The 13,439-nt window shown below is 48.2% G+C and overlaps 7 protein-coding genes across 7 annotated transcripts; 5 read left to right on the top strand and 2 right to left on the bottom strand.

The window, feature by feature from the left end:
* Positions 1–195: 195 nt before the first annotated feature.
* On the top strand, positions 196–1,558 carry N7446_011070 (uncharacterized protein; the record flags this gene model as incomplete). The annotated part of the gene is made up of 4 exons (XM_058519812.1): positions 196–339; positions 420–518; positions 598–1,187; positions 1,279–1,558. 4 exons carry the CDS (start codon positions 196–198, stop codon positions 1,556–1,558), a joined length of 1,113 nt encoding a protein of 370 aa, XP_058367336.1.
* A 434-nt stretch (positions 1,559–1,992) lies between these two features.
* On the top strand, positions 1,993–2,486 carry dph3 (CSL family zinc fnger-containing protein). Its single transcript, XM_058519811.1, has 2 exons — positions 1,993–2,221; positions 2,283–2,486. Exons 1-2 carry the CDS (start codon positions 2,027–2,029, stop codon positions 2,307–2,309), a joined length of 222 nt encoding a protein of 73 aa, XP_058367335.1. The 5' UTR covers positions 1,993–2,026; the 3' UTR covers positions 2,310–2,486.
* Positions 2,487–2,499: 13 nt separating this feature from the next.
* N7446_011068 (uncharacterized protein) lies at positions 2,500–2,685 on the top strand (the record flags this gene model as incomplete). Its single annotated transcript, XM_058519810.1, has 1 exon — positions 2,500–2,685. One exon carries the CDS (start codon positions 2,500–2,502, stop codon positions 2,683–2,685), a length of 186 nt encoding a protein of 61 aa, XP_058367334.1.
* Positions 2,686–3,192: 507 nt separating this feature from the next.
* Positions 3,193–3,964, bottom strand: N7446_011067 (frataxin family protein; the record flags this gene model as incomplete). Its single annotated transcript, XM_058519809.1, has 2 exons — positions 3,193–3,468; positions 3,599–3,964. 2 exons carry the CDS (start codon positions 3,962–3,964, stop codon positions 3,193–3,195), a joined length of 642 nt encoding a protein of 213 aa, XP_058367333.1.
* A 3,430-nt stretch (positions 3,965–7,394) lies between these two features.
* On the top strand, positions 7,395–8,201 carry N7446_011066 (glycoside hydrolase family 128 protein; the record flags this gene model as incomplete). Its single annotated transcript, XM_058519808.1, has 1 exon — positions 7,395–8,201. One exon carries the CDS (start codon positions 7,395–7,397, stop codon positions 8,199–8,201), a length of 807 nt encoding a protein of 268 aa, XP_058367332.1.
* Positions 8,202–8,887: 686 nt separating this feature from the next.
* N7446_011065 (cytochrome P450) lies at positions 8,888–10,516 on the top strand (the record flags this gene model as incomplete). Its single annotated transcript, XM_058519807.1, has 2 exons — positions 8,888–9,198; positions 9,256–10,516. The coding sequence occupies 2 exons, from the start codon at positions 8,888–8,890 to the stop codon at positions 10,514–10,516; spliced, it is 1,572 nt and encodes a 523-aa protein (XP_058367331.1).
* Positions 10,517–10,518: 2 nt separating this feature from the next.
* Positions 10,519–12,582, bottom strand: N7446_011064 (uncharacterized protein). Its single transcript, XM_058519806.1, has 7 exons — positions 12,564–12,582; positions 12,402–12,497; positions 12,261–12,345; positions 12,039–12,208; positions 11,555–11,983; positions 11,223–11,362; positions 10,519–11,169 (listed from the first exon to the last, which is right to left on the bottom strand). Exons 2-7 carry the CDS (start codon positions 12,425–12,427, stop codon positions 10,598–10,600), a joined length of 1,422 nt encoding a protein of 473 aa, XP_058367330.1. The 5' UTR covers positions 12,428–12,497; positions 12,564–12,582; the 3' UTR covers positions 10,519–10,597.
* Positions 12,583–13,439: the final 857 nt, after the last annotated feature.

Raw genomic sequence — 13,439 nt, 5'->3', positions numbered from 1 at the left:
TGACCCGAGACTCGATTTCGAGCTTCATCTTGTATGATTACGAAAGAAACGCGCAAATGCAAACTGAATATGTACTTTTACCTTGTAAATTCATGTAGCTCCAATGTATGCATAAGTTAATTCTAGATGTTCAATGTAGCTCTATAATTGGCGCGGGTGTCTTCCGGCGGGGACCTCCTTCTCAGCAACATCAACATGATTCCTCCCTGCGACCCCTCCATTCTTGAGCACAATCCTCAATTCAAACGACTATACGAAAACCTAACAAAGAACCTCCTCGATCCAGATGGCTCTACACGTGCTCAAAGCGCAACTCCGGCGCGCACAGCTGCTGTAGAAGTAAGTCGCCAACGTGCCACTGGAAATCCGTACACGAGTGTCACCAGGAAACCAAAGCTCTAACACTCATTCCCTGCCAGGACCTCAAGCAATGCCAAACCCGAGATGCAAAGAAGCGAATCAAAGAGCGAACACTGCGCCAGCTAGCATTCGCCCCAGACAGCGGCCTACCCGCGGAGGTCGGTACAGTACAGCCCCGGGCACCAAACAACCCATCAAAACATAACACAATGAATCTCACAATACAATCCCACACAGTGCCACGATAATCTCGCAATAATAACCCTCTACCTCGAAACCCCCCGCCGCGCCCTCGAGCTCGACACCCCGAAACCAGACTCCGAAGACAATACAGAACAAGACGAAACACTCTCCCTCCTCGCCCCTGATTTCGAAGCCTTCTACTCCAACATCCCGGCCTTCATCCTCCCATTCACCACCCTGCTCTCATCAGCCCTCCATGATCTCCGCGCCCTAGCCGCGACCGCGGACTCTCCCACGGACCCAGATCCAGGTCCAGGGACGTCTGCCTCATCACGTTTGAACCATAATGCTCGCGCCCGAGCCCGTGACCGTCGCGTTCGGACTTCTATGGCCCCTGTCCCGCTTCTTTCGGAACAACTTGCCAGTCGGGTTCGCGCGCTGCGCCGCATACAGTTGTCTGAGTTGCCTGCGGCACGTCGGAAGATGGCTGCTACGGCTGCTGGTGTTGTTGCTGTGCGCGCGAAGGTTTTGGAGCGGACGGTTGTGATTCTAGAGCGGGCGAAGCATGGGGCTTTGGCTCGGGCTACTAGGGCCAAGGCGGATCATCTCGCTACGGTTGCGCAGGGCATTGAGGGGAAGTTGGAGTATGTCTCGCCGTTACTTATGATTTGCTTTTTACGCTTTTGTTTTCTCAGCTGCTGTCGAGTTGGGATTTGCTAACGGGGTGAATTGCAGGGTTATGAAACTCGAAATCGCGGCTACTATCTATACACCTGAAACCATTGCTGCGCTTACTCGGTACAAGCAACATCTTCGGCAGACGAAGGAGCGTCTGGAGGATCGGCGCAAGATGGCGATTGAAGAGCTGGAAACATACGGAGACGTGGAGGTCTCAGGGTCAGTTAGAGATATTCCTGCAGATGGAGGGTCTTTAGCGGAGATTGCTCGCCGGTATGGGGCACTCGCAAGAGAAGTGGAATCTACAAAGATGGAAATCGCACGGCTTGGCGAATGATGCGTAGTTGCGCAGGTACATAAGTGACACCCAAAGCTGAGTTGTGTACATAGTGCATGGGAGGACCCTGATTGGCTTCGGAGGCCAGGTCTTAGCGCAGGGTTCTACAGCTTGTATCTATTAAGACTATTTAGTTTGGAAATAAGCTACTTTAAACTTAGTCTAAGCACACTCTCCCTCTTCGGCGAGTTCCTTTTCATGTGCCATTCTGTTCGAATTTCCATCCAAGGCTATAGTTCAAGTCTTTGACCCATGTCGAGTTTCAAAAAGCCCTAAATCTGCAATAAATATCCATAGAAGACACATGAACATCGAAGTATAACTTACAACCAAATCTTAACCCCACCTTAACCCCGAATCACATGACCTCCCAAACTTTTTCTGTCCGCCACCAAAAAGAGTCAATGTAGAATTTACTCCAGATCCCGTATTATCTTCGCCACATCTTCATTCTTTCCCACATCCAACATGGCCGACGAGGGACTCAACATCTACGATGAGATCGAGATCGAGGATATGACCTTCGATCCAAACCTCCAGATCTACACTTATCCATGTCCATGTGGCGATCGCTTCGAGATCGCAATCGATGATTTGCGCGATGGTGAGGATATTGGCGTTTGTCCGAGTTGTAGTCTTATGATTAGGGTTATCTTTGATGAGGTATGACTCTATTGCTTTTCTGTGTTTCGCGTTGCTTTTGCTAATTGTGGGCGGTTTATAGGCCGATCTTCCTAAAGCTGATGCGTGAGCTGGCGCATGAATTACGAGAGTCGCGAAGAGAAGGAGAACTTATGCAGAATATACCTGGAGGATTTGGAGGCAACGCCGGCGACCGAGTTGGCACCTTGGAGAGGTTGCCCTCGGCTTGCAGGTTGTTCCTCTCGGCGCAAACGACTTTGGGCATTTGGCGCCTGCGAGCACTCCTTTGATCCTTGACTATGGTTTGGATGGTGCTTGGCGTATCATCTGCTACAACATCTATCCAATCCAACGCTTGCGCCTCAATATTGGGAACACATGGTCTTTGCGCCGCTGTTCTGCGTCCTGCGCCTAGTGCACCCATGCACACCGATTTCCTCGAAAGTGAAGATGGATACAACAGACAGACCCGTCCTAGTCTGTAGCTTCCCGGCCATGATAGCATATCTGACGTTGACTCGGATACTGTCGACTTTGTCTCAGTCGAGTCTTGCTTCGAGGGTGTGGATATACTTGGCAAGACTTGGTTCCAATACTCGACCTGAGACTGTCTTTTGGTCTTTTTGGTTGTCTGTTTCAGACAAGGAAGCTTTGAATATCTCGTTTGCACTTTGGAACTGGACATACTGTGACTTCGCTCGGTCTTTTGGTTATGAGTGAACAGAAGAAGACTGCTTTATACCCGACTTTTGCATTCATCAATGATACCCACTATTCACACACATATCTTGCTATATTCCAGAGTCCTTTTTATCGGCCAATGAATACCTGAATACCTTCAGTTACTACAAGGAATCATAATCAACGACGCAAATGCAATCGCATTAAACAACTAGACATACAATATGTAACAAAAGACACAAGTGGAACAGAGCCCACCTATCTTGATCTTGATGCTAATATTCTAGGTAAAACAGAGCCTAGTGCGAAATTTACTCAATAACCTCGCTGTAGATATCCTTGGGCAGACGCAATGACAACTCCGAGTTCAACAGCTCAGTCAGGTTCGATCCATCACGCAGGTAAATCCACTGTCCACTGGCGAAGGGCCGCGAATCCTGCTTCTCGTGCATGTAGTCGCCTTCGACGATCCAGTCGTACCGCTTAGGTCCGGAGATGGGGGAGCTGAGCCAGATTTGCTTGTTGGGTGGTTGCTTGTTCAGCACGAAGGTGCCGATTGCGGGGACGGAGATGTTGAGGACACCAGCCTGGTGAGGAGCAGACAATGTTAATTTAAGAGTCGGAAATGTGATAAAGAGCAAAGAGAGGGGTGGATGAAATAAAGATAGGAAACAAATCCGGGAGACAGATTTGTGTAAACGCAACGGGAACACATACACTATACTCAGCCTCCACATCCGAGCCCTCTTCCTGTGACTTCTCAAGCTCGGCTAGAAGCACATTGAAATAATGTTCTGAGTACTCATAGTACTCCTCAGCCGTCAACGGCGTAGGCTCAGTGACATGGGCGGCGGCACCCGCGACGGGCGCAGATTGAGGGTTGGGAGCAGGAGGGTCTGCAGATTCAGGGTGGATGCCCTTGTAAATGACTGGAGAAGACTGGAAGGAGCGTGAGAATTGTGACCCGGAGTTGGGACGAAGGGTGCGGGTTTGCGAGAGCAGCGCTGAGCTGGTGGGTGCTGTTGTGCGAATAGATGGGCGCACGGTTGCGAGCAGAGCTCTGGGGGCTGTGCGAGAGAGCATTGTTACCGAGTACCAAGTGAATGAATGTTGAGAAAGTGTGGAGAGAGATGTAGCAGGGAGCTATGCAGGTCGAGCTATGATGATGTGGAGAGGGAATAATTTACATCATCGGTATTCACCGCTTTCCCATTGCGGGTTGATTATGGGCAGTATTTCTGATTGGGCGAGGGATAGACTCAGGTTCCATGTTTCCATGTTCGCTCAATGCGGTATTGTATTTGTTGGCATAGAGTATACATGTGGAGAAGAAGGGGAATGGCCTGAATTATGTTGTTGAGACTCAGAGACATTGTTTGCATAGATATACTTGAATGTTAGGAGGTGGACTACAATTGCGAACACTGACATGGCGGACCACCAAGTGCAGATCTGGGTATAGCGGAACAGATTCTGAGATATCACTCTTTAAAACGAAGATCTGATATTTGAGAAAAAGAGAGAGTTGAGCTTCAACTAGGACATGAACTCAAGGATGTTGAATGAACAGTAGCCGTCGGAATATGGGACAAGGGACGAAGAATCCGGGCTTAAGACATTATACTGTCCGAAAGTCGATCGGGGAGTAGGTACTATTTGAACGATGCTCAGGAGTCAATAATTATACCAATGCCACATTTGATTGAAGCGTCGGCCCGAGGATTCGAGCCCAAAAGATCCCATCAGTAGCTAACCTACGGCGGAGCCGAGCAGGATGGTATTTTTGGAGATTGGCAAGGAGATGGCTAGAAGATGAGAAGATGGCTCCTTCCAAGACCTATAATTAGAAGATATCCAATATGCAGGAGACACCAGGCGCAGGCAGCGGCAGCCACATAACAGCCTAGACCCAGGCACCAAGGACGGGAACGACGTCTACCACCAACCTAGCGTTCATTGGCCTCATTTTATGATGTATAGACGGAAGCATGTTTCAGGAACCGAGAAACTGCGTCGAAAGCATGCAACAGCGACAAAGACCGGGCGACAAAGGAATCACATATTGCGGTAGCATGCTGGCATTGTCTCGAATCAGTCAACGACAACGACCTATCCAAGCCTTCGTATCGTAGACAGATATGCAATAAACTCATATTGCCCGAAGACGTGGAAGGTGGTGCCTTAGGCGTCTGTTAGCCCATGGCCGCGCGGAACCAATCTAAAAATGGTGCGCAATAGTGCCAGTGCCTTTGTCTTCAAGCTCGGGAACTATTCGGGCCTGGGAGGGACTTTGGAGGACATGTCAAATGGACAGTGTAAATAGAACACCGAGGCGACGGGTCGCCGACCGATTATTGAGAAAATACTCAGTAAGTCTCAGTCTCCGTTCACTTCCGGAGTTACTAAGTGTTCGAAGTGAAGCAGGATGACGTGGGCTGGGCGCTAGTGGGAGGCGAGTCAAGAGCCACGTTGGTTTGTAATAGAACCAGGACAACCTCAGCTACAGTAGGCTCATTATGCTTTCTTTTTCTATCGGAGTTGTTAATTCGATAATAATACTCCGGGAAAACATAGGGTTGATTGGGGTCAAATTAGACATCCGGGTTCCTTTGTCTACGTCTACATCCACGTGGACTGGTCAGAGTATAGGGACAAAGAATTATGGTGTGTTTTAGATAAGCACCAGAGCCACCTGTGAACCTCACGGCATTTGTTCGGAATAGTGCCCGACTGAAGCGGGGTTACAGAGTTGTGATCTCATGGCGAATTCGTGGCCACTATCGGGTTCCTGGAAACCCTGGAAATCCTGGAAACCGAAGGAGAAAGGCAAATCCGGGGAGTACACGATTCTTTGAGATTTTAATCTGAGACTCGCGATTTGGTATGCTATCTGCCATGCCATAGATACTTCATTGTACCGGTACTTCAATAATCCCACCAACCTATCGGGAAACGGGGAATACCATTCAGTCCCCATTCAAAGACGTATTAGAACTCGGGGGCACAAGACCAAAGCCCGGCAAAAAGGACAATTGCACGCCTTCAATTGCCCAGTGTTTGTTCCAAATTGGCGAATAGCGGAGACCACCAAAATACGCTAGAACTCCACAGAAGGCTAGAAGGCGATGGACCGGGTAGGAAACACCGGTAAAGAGTCCGGTAAGGCTTGTCTCGCCGTTTTTACCCTCTTGCTGGGTCGGTTCTAGCGATCGGCAGGGGCTGAAGAGGGGTTAGTGGTTTTAAAAGGCCATCACGTAGGAACTGGTCCCGGTTGATCCAGCAAGGAGGCACACTTGGATAACAGGCAGGAGGGGAAAAGGGCTGGGTCTCAGTGAAACATGTCGATCGGCAGTCGTCCCAGATCGCTCCGAGTGGCTGCTATTGATCCATTGTGGCGCTTCTGTCGGTGTGTCATATGTGAAATGCGATCTGGCGGTTATAGATCATTGTCATTACGATGGAGACATTATTCAATATACCTCTAGGGCTAGAACACGCACATTGTAACCCCAAAAATTAGCGTGTAGTGTGTAATGTTTGTTTCATTAATTGTACCTAGGGTTAGATCAAGCACAAAGCATTGTGATTGGCTAGTCAAGGATCCAGCTATGATGTAGTGCGGAAGAGCCAATCATATGTGATGCCCTGAGTAGGAACCAGGGAACGTCCACTGCCTACGCAAGCGCATCCGTGGTTCCTCTTCTCCACTTCAGTGTGATGTTATTCATCTCTCACTTTGTTCCTGTCAGGGGTAAATCAATGATTGACTCCCATGTTGACGCCATTGTCCACTGGCGCTTTGTCACCATTAACGGAGTTTCTAAGTAACCTCTGGCATCTCCCCAAAATTGAATAATCGGACAATGGATGTAATAGATACTCCATCGCGGTCCAGGCTATTGTGGAGTGGACTGAAAGTGGACTACGATCTTGGCTGTGGAGTAAGACGAGATGCTAATCTCTCTCTTTCTGGCGTCTGCACGCTGATTTTCATTGGAAATGCAGAGAACGCTCGGTTCAACCCAATCACCGTGGTTCCTGTGCTGTCAACCGTCCCATACTGGACCGCCCTCCTTCGCCTCCCCCTGGTCCGCACTGCCAATGAGAGAATGGAGAGGTTTTTGCCCTGACGGAATTCATGGTTATGATGAATAGCCACCACGCATGGCGCTCGAATATCCAATAGCAATTGTCCCATCCACTCCACTTGAAGAAATCTATTGTGTGGCTCCTTCGTCCCAGCCAGATGGATTGAATGGTAACTTTGACATGCATTGTGCCACTGAAAGCATTTAAAACCCCCATTCTCGCCTCTCTCGTCCTTCTCTCTCTCCAAAATCCACAGTCCTTCATTCTTTGCTTTCTGGTCTATCAGTCCTGTGCGGTGCACGGTCGAAGTCCTCACTTTCCTTAAGCTTCACGCTTCATACATTCTTTACGAGAACAGGTTTCTCTTTCATTCTCTATACCTGCCACTAAGTCCACTCCTTTGTGACTATCATCTGTGTTCAAAATGGTCTCCTTTACCAAGCTGTTCACTGCCGGCCTCGTGGCCACCTCCGCTATCGCCGCCCCCGTGCAGCAGGCTAAGCGCACCTCCTCTAGCAAGCGCGGTGCTGCCTACAACGACATCGCCACCGTGTCTGCCCTGAGCTCCAGCAACACCATTTCCTGGGCCTACAACTGGGCTGGTTCTCTCTCCGGCTCCCTGCCCACCGATGTCGAGTTCGTCCCCATGCTCTGGGGTGCTAAGGACTTCGGCGGCTGGGTCACCACCATCCAGACTGTCCTCTCCAGCGGTAGCAAGTACATCCTGGGCTTCAACGAGCCCGATATGGCCTCCCAGGCCAACATGAGCCCTTCGGATGCCGCCAACTACTACCAGACCTATATCACCCCCTACTCTGGCCAGGCCAAGCTCATCACTCCCGCCACGAGCTCCTCCACCAATGATGGCCAGGGTCTCAGCTGGATGAACTCCTTCTTGGACTCCTGCTCTAGCTGCGGCATCACTGGCATGGCCGTCCACTGGTACGGTAACACCGCCGACGAGTTCAAGTCCTTCGTCACCGAGGCCATCAGCACTGCTAGCAGCCACAACCTCTCCGAGGTCTGGATCACCGAGTTCGCCCTCGCTGCTGATATCAACGGTTCCTCCGATCTGGCTACCACCGCTGCTTTCCTGAGCGAGGTCATCCCTTGGCTCGACCAGCAGACCGGTGTCACTCGCTACTCTTACTTCATGTGTGCTGAGAACTATCTGCTCTCCGGCAGCGCTCTCAACCAGGCCGGTGTTGCTTACACCTCCGCCTCTAGCTAAGAAGATGCGACCTGATGTTGTGCAAACGAATGTGACGAAAAGCGAATCTGTGGGTTGGAATTTTCTTGTTATCTTCTGGGATCTGTTGGCGCATGGCCGTCTTTGAGGGTCCCTTGTGAATTTCCTGTTCATATCTTTTAAGGAGTACACGCAAATATCCAATCTCTGATTTATATTGGACTTTTCTTTTCCTGTAATCGTTGTAGAATCAGGGCTAATAGCCTTGTATCGAATTTCAATTAGGGAATTGTGCAGATTGGTGCTCGACAAATCAGGCTACAATGACGATGACACAATCGTAATGAGATAGAAATTATTGTTGGGCGGTAGAAGAAGAAGCACTGAGTGAGGAGAACTTCTGGGGCCACAATGCCCTACAGCCGCCAAACGGCCAAGAGATCAAAGAGGCACATCTATAAACATGAAAATTGCATATTCGAGTGGCTTTTGGTTTTTGTTTGCTTTATTTTACATTTAGATAGCGGGGTTCTACCTCAACTGCAGACCAACTCACCCCAATTATGACTTGTTATCTCATCTCCGACGGTGTTGCATCTCCTCCGTCGGAGAGATAGCAACAGTGTCCAGTGCATATGGAATATATTTAAACACACAGAATGAAGTTGAATGTGAGGAGTTATTCTGTTGTTTAAACTGTTCATCTTAATTCACCAGACCTCTTCACTATGGCTCTTTTGAATCTTCTGCTCTCTCCATGGACCATTGCCGGGGCCATTCCATTATGGCTGTCAGTTTATTACATATATCCCTACTTTGTGACATATCGTTCTTTATACCTTGTGCCCGGACCATTTATTGCCAAATTTAGCAATATCTGGGTTGGATTAAGTGCCCGGCGTGGCCAGAAATACGCCGCGGTGGACTCAGCACATCGAAAATACGGCAAGGTTGTGCGTATAGGGTTCAATAATGTGTCTATTGCGGATGAATCTGCACTAAACATTGTTTACGGGCACGGAAACGGTTTCTTGAAAGAGTATGTCAGATTACCCAGATGTGCTGAGCGCAATGGTCATTAACGAGACACTCCCAGTTATTACTATGAAGCATTTGTCGCACGAACACCGGGCATGTTTAACGTACGCGATCGAGCAGAGCATACACGCAAGCGAAAAATTATCTCCCATGCTTTTTCACCAAGATCAGTTGCGGCGTTTGAGCCTCACATGGTGGATAATCTGCGGCGTTGGGTCGTACAATTGGACCGTATCGCGGCTTCTCGGCCTCAACTTGACAAGGAAAATTTCGGTCGATTCAATGCGATGCCTTGGTTTAGCTATCTTGCATTTGACATCATCGGAGACTTGGCATTTGGCTCTCCGTTTGGCATGGTCAACCGGGGGAAAGACGAGACCGAGACACAACTCGTGGAGGGAGGGCCTATTTCGTACGCCTCGGCAGTTGAGGCTATCAATCGACGCGGTGAGATCTCTTCAACTCTCGGTCTTCTCCCGGCACTGCGTCCATGGGCAAGGTATCTCCCCGATCCATTTTTCACAAAGGGAGTCGCAGCCGTGGAGAATCTCACCGGGATTGCTGTTGCCGCGGTTGCAACTCGATTGGATGCTGTGGAAAAGGGTATTGCTGATTCGCGCAATGATATTCTGTCGCGCTTGCTACAAGCCAAGGATGCTAGTGGGCAACCTATGGGTCGGGATGAGCTCATTGCGGAGGCACTGACGCAGCTGATTGCTGGATCTGATACAGTCTCCAACACATCCTGCGGTATCTTCTACTGGATTCTTCACGGAGAACGCAATGCACCAAACACTATAGTGCCTCGGTTACAAGAAGAGCTCGACCAAGCAATTGTTTGCGAAGCAGATATTGTAAACTACTCACAGGTCAAAGATCTTCCCTTCCTGCGAAGATGCATCGACGAAGCGATGCGCCTCCACTCTACCTCGGCCATCGGTCTACCGCGCCTGGTGGCTGATAGCAGTCCAGGTGTCGAATTCGACGGCTTTCACTTCCCGCCTGGGACAGTTCTTTCAGTCCCATCATATACAATCCATCATATGAAAGAAATCTGGGGTGATGATGTTGAAGAGTTCAAACCTGATCGCTGGTTAAACTTGACTCCCCGACAAAAGATTGCTTTCAATCCATTTTCATATGGACCTCGGGCGTGCGTTGGGCAAAATGTTGCTATAATGGAGCTGCAATTGATTATTGGCACTCTGTTCCATCGATATGACTTTGCTTTGTATCAACCGACAATAGAATCCCATGAGGGCTTTTCTAAGAAACCCAAGGAATGCCATGCGGGAATCAGATTGAGACATCAGAATTGAGGGGGGTTCTTCGCTCTTATATACACAATTTATGTTGGTAACCAGTGACTTTATGAACAAATTTTGTCAATAGCAATCTTCTCAAATAACATTTCCAAAGAGCATGTCTTCAAGTGACGGAAATTCTTGTTCGATACTCCACTCGTTGTCGTCCCAAGACTCCGGTAAATCCTGAACCGATTGTGAGGTAAATGTTTCTACTCTGTTTGCCCCCGCCAGTCCAAGATGAGCTGGCTCATTACCCTCTGCAACGTGTTGCTTTATGATATTAAGGCACCATCGACTCACCGGCTCTGCCTTGCCCCCACATTGGATATGTGAAATGGCCTGCTCCATCAAAAGCATTGTGTGACCAACATCAGCTATATGAGTGACGAACTCGGCTAATGTCACCATTGCGAAGGAGCATAGTAGGTTTTCGTAGACAGGGTGGATGTAGGTGGTCAATTCCGACATGGATAGAAAAAGATTCAGAATTCGAATGGAGTGATAAATTGAGCATTCAATGAACGGAAGCGCGGATACCTCAAATGCTAATTCAGGGTTACTAGATTTGTCGGATTCGGTGTGATTCATGTGTTGTAGCGTCCGACGTGCTAGCATCAAATAGGCGCAGGAGTATGCAAAGCGAAGGGGCTCGGAGGAGTCAAGCTCTGTGGTAGAGACAAATGAGGGTCAGTTTGGCTTAAAAGGATGGAACACTCACTGTAGATATTCTCTTGAGATTTTCTCAAGCTGTCAATCTCGGGCCAAGTAGCGCTCGTCCTCTGAATCACATTTGAACTCATCAATCCCCAAAGAACCCGATACAGCCTTACTCCAGCCAATACAAGCTCATCGCGTGCACTATACGATGAGAAGTCAAGAGCTTTGGCACATTTATCAAAGTACTGACTGGAGATAACCGGAGGACGACCGGAGCCGACAGAAAACCTGAGTGTCTATTAGGCTTTGCGAAGATATATTCAATTTGAAAGAGGAAGCCGAAAGAGACCGAATAGAGAGAGAGAAAATGGTCAAAATACATGACTAACTCACTGTAACTGGCAGAGACAAATCAAGTTCCATGTGCGCATCAGTTCCTGTGCTCGGGATTCTTCGCCACCATTGCTATTATTTGACTTGAGAAGTTGCTCAAAAGAAGTCGTCATCATAACTCGCATGCCTGCTGTTCCACTCAGCAACCATGAATTCCCGTGCTCATGACCTAGGGTGGGTCGCAAGTCCCACATAGAGAGGATTAACATCGACTGGATTGTATCCAGCGAGCTAGCTGAAGATAGATGAGTTTGCCCCAAGAGTCCGTGAACATGGCGGTACAATGCCTGATGCGTTTGCGACCCATGCAAAGATGGCGTTATATGAAGACCACCCAGAAGACAAGTTCCGTAAAGGAGTGGCGACTTGGTACGTAGTTGAACAGGGTCTGTAGTCATGAATAGCCAACGGCTTGACAATTTCGAAAAACTGAATAATTAATGTCGTTTTAAAACATTATTGTAACTGACGGGACGCCGCATACCCTTCAAGAAGTGTTTGTGTCAGATCTTCAGAGACAATGCCCTTAATTATCATATCCTCCGTACAGTCCTCGATGTTGGATGGGTTTTCATAGGTGATATTCTCTCTGATTTCTTGAATTAGACTCATGGGCGCATCACGAGCCGTTCGTTCTGCACTCCATGAGAGGTTCTAAAGTTGAAGATTAGTTATATTGACTTTATTATTATTTAATGTTACTTACCTCGGGTCTATCTTGGGAAATATTTGTCCTGCTAGCGGATATCGACGCTTGTAGCTGCGTTAGAGTGCTTTCGACAGCGTGAAGCCTTATTTATGAGTTAAGCATATGAATCAACATGATATAAGCCATGAGAGAGCTCACCGAGCATTATAATCACTAGAGCTCATCGTAGGTGCAGGCTCCCTTGGAGTTGAGGAATGATGGTTGCTAGTCACGGCTTGGAAAGAGCATTCGATTCTAACGAAGTAGAACAAGCCTTCAGAGATTTGATTCAATAAAACATTTTCTGGGAATGTTTCTTACCGGAGAACATCACAGCGATGACATCGATCAGAACCGTTCGTCTCACATCGTGTTTTCAATCGCCGGCAAGCCTCACAGGAGCGAGCTTTGCTCGCCTTCGACTGTCTAGTTGATGCACGTCCAAGTCGCCTTCTTTTCATGACACGCAAGTCAGGTAAAGACATGGTCAGTCCTCTTTGTGTTGAACTTCATTCAGTGTGACGGCGTGTAACAGATATGAGAGAGAGGATATTGTCCCACTATTGTAAGCAAAGTCACGATAAGTGCCGGTGGTAATGTAAGGAGGAGCCGAGGGACTACTGAACATAAAATAAGGTCAAAGAAGTGAGAAACTTGCGGAGGGTGGGCTTGCTCGCCAACTAAACACCATAACCCCCACCTTTGGCTTCACGGCTGACAAGGTACATGATAACAACCTTTCCCCGCCAAGACCTGGGGTCGACATATGTATAACTAGACATGTCGCTCCCCACTAATGGTATCACGCCACTGATGTAAATTTTGAGTCTATTTTGCTTAAATTGTTCAAACATATACACTACCGATATACCTATGACCGAGGGCATTGTCTTTTCTTTTCCAAGTTCGTGCATATCATTTATGACAATTTAAGTGAGCCGGCTACAAGGTCTATACTTTCATTGGGTGCCGTCTCTCCTGTCCAAACCGGATAGTATATACTTAGCCAGTCGATGGTGGAAAGGGGTGGTCATTAAGATCAACTACCGATCAAAGCTTGATCTTGTACCATAGCATGAAAACGCCATATCGTTTGTAAATTTCCCATATTTATCTTCCTTTTATGTCATGATTTTTGGTATTCAATTATTGTTTTCCTGAGAATGTCTTATACCCTACCGCGTGATCAGGTGCGAC

Source organism: Penicillium canescens (assembly GCF_028828765.1).
Source record: "Penicillium canescens strain IBT 15451 chromosome Unknown utg000008l_segment0_segment0, whole genome shotgun sequence".
NCBI classification, from domain to species: Eukaryota; Fungi; Ascomycota; class Eurotiomycetes; order Eurotiales; family Aspergillaceae; genus Penicillium; species Penicillium canescens.
This window is presented reverse-complemented; position numbering and strand designations above follow the sequence as displayed.